Source organism: Ostrinia furnacalis, unplaced genomic scaffold (assembly GCF_004193835.3).
Source record: "Ostrinia furnacalis isolate ACB-3 unplaced genomic scaffold, ASM419383v2 OfSCF0373, whole genome shotgun sequence".
Lineage (NCBI taxonomy): Eukaryota > Metazoa > Arthropoda > Insecta > Lepidoptera > Crambidae > Ostrinia > Ostrinia furnacalis.
The window spans coordinates 343091-355719 of NW_021130612.1; the positions used below are offsets into that span (position 1 = coordinate 343091).

At 41.3% G+C, this 12629-nt stretch overlaps 2 protein-coding genes across 2 annotated transcripts in view; both read left to right on the plus strand.

The window, feature by feature from the left end:
- The window catches only part of LOC114361336 (uncharacterized), a 53630-nt gene extending 43502 nt beyond the window's left edge, over positions 1–10128 (plus strand). Inside the window, exons 29-38 of the mRNA XM_028316335.1 lie at positions 257–427; positions 673–816; positions 1090–1418; positions 2333–2388; positions 3609–3721; positions 4832–4936; positions 6387–6557; positions 7083–7172; positions 7288–7422; positions 10123–10128. Of these exons, the coding sequence (XP_028172136.1) occupies positions 257–427; positions 673–816; positions 1090–1418; positions 2333–2388; positions 3609–3721; positions 4832–4936; positions 6387–6557; positions 7083–7172; positions 7288–7422; positions 10123–10128 (1320 nt within the window). The remainder of the gene's footprint in view (positions 1–256; positions 428–672; positions 817–1089; positions 1419–2332; positions 2389–3608; positions 3722–4831; positions 4937–6386; positions 6558–7082; positions 7173–7287; positions 7423–10122) is intronic.
- The window catches only part of spz5 (spatzle 5 Toll-1 receptor), a 33219-nt gene continuing 30709 nt past the window's right edge, over positions 10120–12629 (plus strand). Inside the window, exon 1 of the mRNA XM_028316731.1 lies at positions 10120–10190. Coding sequence (XP_028172532.1) covers positions 10140–10190 — 51 coding nt within the window. The 5' untranslated portion in view covers positions 10120–10139. The remainder of the gene's footprint in view (positions 10191–12629) is intronic.

Below are 12629 nucleotides of genomic sequence, written 5' to 3' on the forward strand. Positions count from 1 at the left end.
TGATCAAGTATAAACGCTCGGACGACTGCACATTACTCACCATATCAATAGACATAGTATACACTATACATACGTTTTTACTTTCATGACCCATTTTTTTTTCATAATTGACATACGTCAATTTACGTATTAACACCGACTGATTGCAATAGCATGTGATTCGTCGCACGCGCAGTTGCTCTTTATTAAACAAGTATCCATTATTGTCTCTATTCCCATCCTTCGTGCAATGTACAGCTAATGTTTCGTGTCTTAGGAAGTGACATGGGAGGTGGAGGGCGTGGGCGCGCGTGCGCAGGGCTCGGCGTGGGCGCTGCTGCTGGCGTGCGGCGCGAGCCTGCTGCGCGCACAGCACCCGCTGCGCCGCTTCAACGCGCACCAGGCCGCGCGCGCCGACCTGCTGCGACACCTGCTGGTGGCTTGCAAGGTAATAGTAATGACGAAGAGCTTCGATCAATATCTAAACGAGCTCTCGCTGAATGAAGTGACCCTTGAGCCAACTATTTAGCAAGAGCATCACGGCACGCATTACCCGGAGGTGTCTGTCTGTGATTCTGTCCACCGGTAGCTTGGGCCCTGCCCCATTTTTTTTTAATGACACGTTAAAAAAACAACATAATATCTTTCTTTGATTGACTAGCCTAAACTGAATGATATGTTGTTCGCTTCCAGGAGAGGTTCCTGAACTCGGACTGCCCGCCGCTGAGCGCGGCCACCAGCAACACGCTGGTGGAGCTGGTGGGCGCGCTGCTGGGCGCGCCGCCGCTGCTGCCGCACGTCGCGCTGCTGGCAGACTTCTTGCTGCTCATGCACCAGGTACTGCACTCGGACTGCCCCACCAGCAACAGGCCCAAATCCCAACTCTTTCACATCACTACACCTTACAGTATGACCTTCAATGAAACCCAACCAGTGAAGGTTGAGTAGTCCTAGAGAATAGCTTATTTTCTAGCCACGACGAATTTAACCAGAAGACATAGGAGGAATTAAGAGTCGGACTCCTCTTCATAAAACTTGAACAGAAGAATAGAATCGGACACAAATTTTGAATTTGTATCCAACTCAAACTCATATTGATTTTTTTGACAGGCCAGCGACACGTTTGTAACCCACTCGCGCGCCAACTTCTACTTCCTGCTCACTCCCGAGACGCAAGAGATGAGCGACTTCAACACCAACTCTCTGAAGAAGAAGCCTTCGCGGCGGCGGCGTCAGGAGCGAGCCAGTGTCACCAGCGCCCCAGCTGAGGGTGCCCCTGTGGATAGCGCCCCTTCAGATAGTGCCCCTACGGAACCCGGCGAGCCGCGGGACACGGGGCAGCTCACAGATACCGACGCTGAGAAGACGGACCCTGACAGTAGCGTGGACTCCACCAAGAAGATGAAGGGCATCATCAACTCTCAGATTAAGGAAAACCAGTTAGTATTTGATGCTTATTTTACAACTCATAAAACTCATTTATTTCTGTAAATAGCCTTAAAAAAAGCACTTTTACACGTCCCAGTATTAACCCTACCACTGCTTCAGGACAATAAATGGGCCAGTGCTGAGAAGAAGCAGCGCAAGAAACTCAGTCACTATTGTCAGCCTCTTTTTTTCAAAGGCAACGCAAATTGACCTTTATCCATCGGAGTCTTTTATTTTTTTATCTTGCATAGATTTTGTCATTATTGTATCACTTTTGAAATAAGTAGTTTGACATCTACGTCACTAGTGTATAAAATGTTGTGGATGTATTACCACAGAATAATAATAAGTACTACGCACAGAAGTTTTACTTCGCGAAGGTATTTAAAAAAATGTATGCTCAATGTCATTAACAAAATGGTGTAATTTAGGCTGTCTCAAGAGTCAAGCACCATTTTGTTGACAAATGTCAGTGATCGGCACTGCGCCGAAGCTATAGGGCTGACTTCGGTAAAATGATGTGACGTGAGGTGCCAAACTGCGGAAAATGGCGGAGGAGATACAAGATTTAGCATGAATTATCATGAATAATATTAACTCTACTTATTTACCTCTCAGTGTCTTGAGGCAACTTAAAAAGGAACATTCTGTGTTTTTATTATTATTTAGGAAGTTAAATACTGCACAGTTTTTAGTACACCATTTTCTTTATTTTCTTCCATCATACACAAGAATACGCGTGCGTGAGTCAATGTTCGCTCGTATGTGAGGCCTTGTCGAATAGTATCCTGTAGGTGGGCCATCGTGCGTGTTTTGTTTTCGATGTAAACTCTCGGAGATGAACAGGCCTGGTATTACCCCGTTGAAAAGAGCTCGCACTATGGAGATAATTTATTTTAGTGCAGTTCATTCTTGTCCATTTCAGAAAAACAACGGACACATCTTCAGTAACGGAAACCTCAGACCCGCCGCCAGCAGTAGGTAAGAATACTTGTTTGTTATTGTTCATGTTTGTTTGATTTGTGTTTACACCACCACATCTGATTCATAAGGCAGGGGAATATGTATGCCGCATTTAAACATGCTTCAAACATTGAAAATCATTTTCAACGGAAATAAGAATTTGGTAAGAGTCAAAAGTAACATTGTCCGTAATGCTTTGAGTATTTGGCTAAGTTTCTTGCTAAATTATTTTATTGACAAGCTAATTATAATAATCGCGTTTGCCTGTATTACGCATTCAAATGAGAAATAATTTGTTACGAAAAAATACACACTCCGACACAGTACCTATAACAATCATTTTATTATACAGACTTACGACATGCCTACATCAAAAATTGTATCTCATAACAAAAGTGAGGGAAGCACGAGTAGCTTTTTCTTCTCGTCACCAACCAAATTTTTATAACAGACTTTTATTGCTTGGCAAATTAAATCTGCTTAGTATGTTTTAACAAGCGCTATAGACTAAAGCCCGGTCCGTGAGCACGTAGAATTTTGTCCAATGACCCCTAGCTACCCATCCTTATCGCTCGCTCGTAATTATATTGCTGTCGCGACTGTGCGACTGGCACCCGCAGTGAGTGTGCGGGCGCGATAGCAACATAATTACGCGCGAGCGATAAGGATGGGTAGCTTGGGGTCATTGGACAAAATTCTACGTGCTCACGGACCAGACTATACTGCTTTTCACACCTACGCACATACGATTGCAACTAAATTATCAGATAACTACGTCGGCTATTTTTCACACAAGTCGCTTGTGAGTAGTGCTTCTAACAAGCTAGCGGGTAGCGGTGGGCTCTCGTAAGTAGGCTCAGTCAGAGCAAGCCCGCCGCTCGCTAGCTCCCACTTTTCACACTAGTCGCTTGTGAGTAGTGCTTCTAACAAGCTAGCGGGTAGCGGTGGGCTCGTACTCGTAGGCTCAGTCTGAGCAAGCCCGCCGCTCGCTAGTTCCCACTTTTCACACTAGTCGCTTGTGAGTAGTGCTTCTAACAAGCTAGCGGGTAGCGGTGGGCTCGTACTCGTAGGCTCAGTCTGAGCAAGCCCGCCGCTCGCTAGTTCCCACTTTTCACACAAGTCGCTTGTGAGTAGTGCTTCTAACAAGCTAGCGAGTAGTGGTGGGCTCTCGTATACATTGGCATCGTTTGAGTCCGCCGCTCGCTAGCTCCGCGCGGTACAAGTGGTGGCGGTTGCAGAGCGGGCGCGGGCGGGCGCGCGCGACGCCGACCTCACGGAGTACATTGTTGTAGATGTCGACGACGTCAGCCACACCACCGTCGACCTCTACACCGGCGGGATATACCACCAGGTAAGTGGATGTTGAATTCGAATAGCCACTTGTAGGCTTAGGGCTATATTTCACCGGGACACCATGGCGGCGCAACCAGTCGCCGCTACCAACAAAATGTGTGCAGCTTTGCGCAACCAAACGGACACCAGGTGAGTAACTCTCAATAGAGCTGTATACATTTTGTTGGTAGCCGGCGACTGGTTGCGCCGCCACGGCTTCCCGGTGAAATATAGCCCTTAGACCTTAAGTCTAGTTGCAGACCACCGATTTTTAGCTGGCCGATAGTTGGGTCGGGCTGTTAATCAGTATGGAGATGTATGAAAGTGCGTACATTACACCGATTTGCTATCGGCCGATTCTTCATACAAATTAAAATCGGGCCTAATTATCGGCCAACTAAAAGTCGGTGGTCTGCGCCTAAGCTAAAATAGAAACTTAGAACATCCTATCAAACATTCAATGCAGTCAATGAATTTAAGAAATTATATCCCTGGCGAAAATTGCATTAACTAATCTGCTGCTAAAGAGCTGTGGGGGGTAAAACCGGTCACAGTTTCTCTTGTTTCACGCAGCTCAGGATTGTGTAAGCTTAAAATGTGGAAGAACAATTGAGACAGTAATCGGTCACGACGACTGTGTCGTTTCAGCTCATAATGACAACTTCTCAAAATGATAACCGGGACACAAAATGTCCACTTCTCGAAATGACAACTTCTTAAAATGTCAACTTCGCTAAAAGAAAACTTCTCGTTATGTCTATTTCTCACAATGACAAGTTCGCATTTGGTCAACTTCGCATAATGACAACTCTAGAAGAACTAGAACTCTAGAAATAATGAAAATAAAATATCATCAAGTAGTTGACATTATGCGAAGTTGACCAAATGCGAATTTGTCATTGTGAGAAATAGACAATATGAGAAGTTGTCTTTTAGCGAAGTTTACATTTTAAGAAGTTGTCATTTTGAGAAGTGGACATTTTGCGTCCCGGTTGTCATTTTGAGATGTTGTCATTATGAGCTGAAACGGACTGTCCGACTGTCGTGTTCTCCTTCGACAAGCATAAATATGGTATAAGCGAGCGCGGGCGTAGCGTAAGGCATAAGTGACAGTGTGCGCGTGCTATAGCGGCGGCTGCGCGCAGGGGCGGAGCCCGGCTGGACGGCGTGCGAGGGGCTGCTGCTGCTGCTGCGCGACGCCGTGGCCGTGCTGCCCGACGACCAGCTCGCGCAGGTGACGACACTTTAATTGACCTGTAGGCCTAAGATGCGCGCCGTGATAACTTTTATCGACGTCAAAATGTATGGGCAAAATCGAAAAAATGGCGTGATAACCGCTTATCGCGGCGCACATCTTAGGCCTACTGTACTGCTTATTTAATTCGTCCACCCTAATATTAGCCCTCGATTTGATTCGATGTGACAGTTTAATATCATTTAAGGTCTCTACCCACTACACCGTATCATACCATGACCGTGTTAGGAACGTGTCAGGCAAATAAATATTATTTGTATTGAAAAGTATGACACTGTTCCCAGTAGACCGTTCCGTCACCGACCAACACCGTCGCGTGCCATGCACGTAGCGTCAACAAATGTCGGCGAAAATATTTTCGATCCGTTCAGTGGGCATAGTACAGCGTATCGTGTTGCTTTTCGTGCCTGACACGTTCCTAGCACGGTCATGGTATGATACGGTGTAGTGGGTAGAGACCTTTACACTTGCTTGTGGACTTGTGGATTGAAGTCGGATTGAGACTTAAAGCCTGATTCGTAGTTCTCATACATAATGTACTGTAAACTGTTTGTATACCTATTACAAATATATGTTACGGTTAATGTGATAAATTGAGAATTATTAATAATAACCGGTTATTATGAATAATTACCGACAGTCGCGGTTAAAGTGATAAATTAATCACATATAACAGTGATTATTTAATAATTCAACCTTAGTACTAACAAATTTCATAAAAGAGAACAACATCTTGTGTACGTGCTCGTGTACAGCCAAACTTTTGAACGTTTTGATTCTGATAATATAATTTGGCATAATGAGTTTGGAATGTTTCTTGCATAATATTACTTTTCCATGATGCCTATAACATAATGTTTTGATTTAAAGTGAAAAATAGGTTAAGGTGCGGCGGGGGTGGCCCTTGGGCCACCCCTAAGCCGCCTATTTAGTTTTATACACACATAAATGACCTCATATTAATCACATTTACCAAATCATGCGGTGATTATTCATAATAACCGGCGATTATTCATAATTTTCACATTTATCACTTTGACCGTAACATAAATATACCTCTATTTTGCAACAACATATAAATTGTAATGTGACATGCAATAAACGTTTTGAATTTGAAATAAATAAATAAATTGTAACCGCACGGTTACGGTCAGTGCCTCATCAATGGAAACCACCCTGAAACCGCACACGTTATCGCACGTGTCAGAAGAAGGCTAAATTAGTCTATAGTATGTGTACGCGCCACCCTCACACTAACATTCAATAAGCCTATAATATTTGATGTTGCTGTGTAAACTGACACACAAATATACTCGCATCGCACAGTATAAACTGCTTTCATTGACAACTCCCGGTCCCCACATTACAAGTCCAAGACGAAAAATAGTAAAAAAATGTGTTTTCAATATCTCGTATCCTGGCCGTGCAGGCGCTGTGCGGCGCCGTGTCGGTGGAGAGCCTGATCGTGCTGGCCAACCACCGCAGCGGCAGCGTGCGCGCGGCCCTCGTGCGCGTGCTGGCCGCGCTGCAGCGCCGCGACCCGCCCGACCTCGCGCGCAAGCTGCGCCACCAGCACTACCTGCTGCACCTCGCCAACCAGGTACCTAACGGGAACCAGACTCGGGAACATCACTATCTATCTTTGCGTCAAACATTCGACTGCGTTTCCTGCTCGGCACTCGGCATCACTACCCCTGCGGCCGTATCTTTTGATGCTACCAAACACCCCATATCTAAAGCCCGGTCTGTGAGCACGTAGAATTTTGTCCAATGACCCCAAGCTACCCATCCTTATCGCTGGTTTAATTAAAACGCTGGTAAAATTATGTTGCTATCGTTGCTCACTGCGCGTGCCAGTCACACAGTCGCGACAGCAATATAATTACGCGCGAGCGATAAGGATGGGTAGCTAGGGGTCATTGGACAAAATTCTACGTGCTCACAGATCACACTATATCTATCTTTCGACTGCGTTCCTTGCTCGGCCGGCACTCGGCTCGCCTTGTGCAGAGCGAGCTCCGCCCGAGGAAGGCACCATTATATCTTCAAATTCAAATTCATTTATTCAAATTCTTTTTCATTTTATCTTAATTTATTGATTTACTAATGATGAACTTTTATGCAGATATCGTTGTACGAAGGCACGTGGGAGCTGGCGGAAGCTTGTGCTGCTCTACTTACAAAGTGCGATGTTCCTCTTGAAGATCAACTGGACGTAAGTTACTTTGACTCGTATTTGAGTATGTAACCAGTGTGCACATGTGCTTTCACACAATGTTTACAACAGCAAGACATCAGTGTCTCTGAAGAGCAAATGGTTGTATTTGCAGGAAGACATCTGGGTGGAGGCGCGCGACGAGTGGACGTGGCGCGCGGCGCCGCTGCTGGCGCTGCTGCCGTGCTGCCTGCGCTGCGTGCCGCTCGCGCACAACGTGGCGCGCCTGCTCGTGCGCCTCGTGCACGTGGTCAGTATATTATTAAGGGAGAGTCCGCTAATTTGGACCAGTTTTTTTCAATCCCATTTTACACATAGTTTTCTTTTGTTTTTGCTAATGTCCATGGTATATAATAAAAGATACATTATTCAACTTACTATTTCATAAGCATTAATTAACATGATTGTTGTATATTTAGCACAAATCAACAAAGTACGAGTTCAGAGCTTCGGTCCAATTTAGCCAACCGGTTCGATAATTTGTACCACAGGGTTACTAAATTGGATGTCAATAAATTTCAAGCCTATAAAAAAACTATGGCAAAATATTATACGATACATTCTTAACAAATTAGGAAACGAAAAGGAACAGTAGTTAATAACANACCTATAGTTATATCATCTACAGGAGTAATACCCAAAACATTAGCAAAAAGTCTTAAAGTTCTGGAAATTAATGACAACATGACATACTTACTACAAAAAGCCGTAATTTTAAACACCTGCCGTCTTACCCGTAAATTCCTGTCCTCGGACATATCGTCATTCAACGCTGTTATGCTTGGCTGAGGCCCGCATAACAGATATAATAACCCACCCCAAAAAGGTGGAGAAAAAATCAAGAAGTGTATAATAATAATAAAATAACTTTTATTAACACACATTATACAATACAATACAACACATTTAAAAGAAAGAGACGAATGCATATTAATAGGGCGCCTGCTCAGTTTTAGTTGGGACACCTTTTAATAGGGTATCCCGACACTGATTTTCAGCAGGAAGCCCTATCAGTTACTGCGCATCCCTACTGGCGAGCCTGGTGTAAAAAGAAAATAATATAATTGCACACAATATACCTAAGTACTTCTTCGTTATTTGTTGTCAAGTGATATATGACCCTGAGTTATCTAAAGTAGACAGGAAAATTGAGTTATAATTAGATAATGTATAGGTTAAAATGTTTTGTCAATTGCTTTTTCGTTGGCACCTATGGCTTAATTAATCTTAACCGCTTTGTATGGTAATAATACTACTACTAAACTACTTTGTCATAAAATATATCCGACACTTAAGTCTCACTGATCTTTAGAATATTTCATTTTACAACCAAAGGTTTTATTTATTTATGCACATTAGTAAAAAATGTTTGCAAGATTGCAAAAATTGCCCGTAGCATCCCTTCTTAAATGTAGCAATTTTTCTCTAAATATGTCGTGAAGCTAGGTATTCTTAGAACATAACATTTCTAATTTTATACCAAAATGAATCATCTAATAAACTGTTATATCACATTACATAAGGTGTAATAAACTGCAAAGTGTGGTGAGAAGCATCATTATTGTGCCTCTTATTGGGAAACCTCATTGTCTAGTTTTACAGCGTTATTAAGGCTTGCCCACGATGAATGCGTCGTAATTATGCACTGTAGTAGCGTTTTCAATTATTAAGGTTCATTTTAAGGAGACTGGATACCTTTATTGAAAATTATAAATAACTTGAAAAATCGAACTGCCTAAGGTGGGAATTGAATTAAATTAAATTTAATCATGGGTTCAATTCCCAGGCAGTTCGATTTTTACAAGTTATTTATAATTTTCAAATTAGTTTGAGATGCGACTCTTAACGCTAAAAAATTAAATAACTGGATACCTTTATATTCGATCTCGTTTCTTTCTAATAGTTTTCACAAAAAAACACAATCAATAGTCCTTTAATTAATGTTATTGTGATTAAAGGAGACGTTGCAACGTCCATACAAAATTACCCCACGTCCGACAGCTGAGAAAACATCTCAAAAGATAGCACTATTGTGCTATAAATAAGACTAATGTTTCCGGTAGACAATCGAAAGGAAAGACTATGTTATGAAAATCAATTAAATATACAATAGGTCTATTAAAATATACAATTCTATCATTTGAAGTTCATACATAATATGTTAGGTAGATAATACAACCGGTCTTCTTTGTTTTCAATCGAACGGGATGTAATAAATAATTAAAACATAAAATCAACAATTTTTCTGGTATAAGTTGTTGCAATTCACGAAGACGAGTGAGCTTTACATGTGTGGTGGCTCGCTACTGTTAGCTTTTCAAAAGTTTTGATTACACTATCGTTGTAATTGTACACGTACACCAGCGTTGCCAGACGTCCCGATTTTGGCGGGACGTCCCGATTTTGGCGGGACGTCCCGATTTTTTAATCAAATTTAAATGTCCCGCGCGGGACAGTCTCGGTCCCGCTTTTCGGAGAGAGACACTTACTTAACCAAACTATTGTTTGAAACGCCATATTATTCTAAAGAATAAAACCTTTTTAATTTTATTCTAAAGACGAATTTAACGATAGAGTAAATCTGATTTAAAATATTATTTTTTTGTTAAAATACATTTTCTAAGGCTACTTTTGCTATAATATTGTCACGTAAACGTAATTTTAAGTCAAATAAAAAGATAAATATTTGAAAACCTTTCATTATTATACGTTTTTTTACTATGTCCCGCTTCTGACGGAAGAGTCCCGCTATTTTCACTCAAAAAGTACCAAAGTCCCGACTTGGCGAAAAAAAAACTGGCAACGCTGACGTACACACACAAGTACAGCCACAGAAAAAGCTCAATAGTCATCGTGAGTTGCAAGAACTTGTTAATGTTGAATTTAATTTTTGTGCTACAAAGTAATTAATATCTTATTCATTTCTAATACAGTGTTAATTTTGTTGCAGGTTTAAAGTAAACGAATATGGCGACCAAAACGAAACGAATCGGTGTTCATCTAAGGACCTTTCTTTTGGTGAGTGAATAACAGTAGTTATTCTAAGATAATTATTAAAAACTATTTTTTATGAGACAGGGGCATACATAATGTACAATATACTAGTGGCTGCACGTGACTTCGTACGCGTGAATCCCGTTTTACCCCCTTAGGAGTTGAATTTTGCAAAATCCCGACTTAGTGAGCACCTACGTTCTAAAAGGAACCCCCATGCAAAATTTGAAACTCCTAGCACTTGTAGTTACTGAGATTTCGTGATGACTGAGTCAGTCAGTGACTTTGGCTTTTATTTAGATAGATGTATGCACGATAGACCAACGTAATAACGTCATGTTCCTTTTTTCTCCTTTTTTGTGTCATCATACATCTAGACTTCGGTGTCATAGTCATAGGTCAAATGCCATGGGCACGGGTCTCCCGGGGTGTGCAGCGAATCGCAGACCGACAAAATTATGTTCCATAACCAATGAGTACAAATCACCGTTTGATAATAATCGAAATAATTTATCAGCAATCAGCCGGGATTAACATACTTTTAAATCACGTCTTTAACATACGTTTAGGAATATTGCATCGTATTAAAGTGGATTTAAAGAGAGGCTTACACTTGTTGCAAAATGATAAAGTTATTTTTAAATCTTAAAAGTTTTAAATATTTAAATGCTTAATTTATTATTTAAATATCTATGCGAAGGCTTGCTGAAAGTCTCAGTCGCGGTTGGATGAAATCATTCTTTGATTAATTCAATCATTAATCACTCCGTAATAAACACTTTATTTTATTCTAATTTTACACTTAATTGGGTATTACACATTATATCTTGTTTAATAATAAAAAGTGTTTCAAAAGTAAGCAGTTACTGTTAAGGCTACGTTGCACCACCTTTTTTAACCGTAACTATAACTATAGCCGGTGGTTTTGTATGGAGTTTGGCTGACTTTTGACGTTTGTTGGATGTAAGTTGATGCAATCCATAGGTCTTGTTATTATTGTTGCTTACATGATTCTATTCTTTAGTGATATTTTAGTGCATAATGAACACACTTTTAATCATCGAAGCTTCTAATGACCGACACTCGTGGCGTTTACTTACATTACGGCAACCTTAAAGCTACCTTTAATTTTTTTTACTTTAAATTCTATGACACTTGGTGTAAGGTTTATCCTAACATGATTCCATCAAGAGCATCAGCCTTCAAAGTGGTTGTAAGAAGCGCCGCGTTGCGTCACAGCGCACTTGACATCGGCTGGCTTCTGTCGACACATGTCAGAACTGCCGCACAATGGCCTATCAGATCAAATTCACTTAGGCACTGGCCACACGGAAAGCTATTCTAGCCAGATATACTATATTATGAGCCAGACAGAAAGCTTTGCTAGGCAGATATACCTACTATACTAGCGGCCGCCCGCGACTTCGTACGCGTGGACCCCGTTTTACGCTAGCACCTACGTTCTAAAAGGACTTCCATGCAAAATTTGAGACTCCTAGCACTTGTAGTTTCTGAGATTTCGTGATCAGTGAGTCAGTAAATAAATAAAATATCCTTGGATATTTTACACTGCGCTTCTAGTCCCAAACCAAGCAAAGCTTGTACTATGGGTACTAGATAACGCATATAAACATACTTAAATACTTTTTTTTTGTAATTACATACATATTATACATAGAAAACACCCGGTCCAATACAAACAAATATGTTCATGCAGGTAGACAAATGTTTGTACTGTGCGGGAATCGAACCCGCAACCTCCGGAATAGTAGTCCGTTTCGAACCACTACACCAAACGAAACAGTGACCTTATAGATATAGATAATGCTCTAGCGAAGCAATCTTGCTTTATGAGTTCACCCGTATAGTTCTCCGGTCGACAAGCTTCGATCTAGTGTGTTAGAAAATCGGTAGTGATACCGAAGCTATCGGATTAAGTTGCTTAAAGATTTTACACTGATTTATTCGAGGGAATCCGAGAACTTCGCTGTATGGCTGGAGCCTTACTGTCATAAATCTGTTACGACTGTTGACACGAAATATGATATCGACAAGCGCCGCTTGCCTATTCCTATGGGCTACGAATCGATGGAATTTTCCCGCCAATTTGTAAATTTATTGAAGAATTCGCAGAGCAAACCAGCAGAGTTTTTACCATAAATGGTAACTTTCCCGGGTAGAGACCCCGTTTATGGCCACTGCACCCTTTTTGGTGACTTAGGTTGAAAAATATTTTTGTAAAAATAATTTAAAGTAATTATTTTCATATCTTTCTTTCATTTTCAGCTTTACTTATTAGTTAGAATTTAGAGTGGCCATAAACGGTGCAAAGATGCCCCAAAACGGTATTTCCTACCTTATAATAAGTAAAAGATCTAATCTTTTATCAAAAACCACTAAATAACAGCGTGATTCCATAAACACCAACACCTATAGATTCATTGATAACAAGATCGTCAAAGC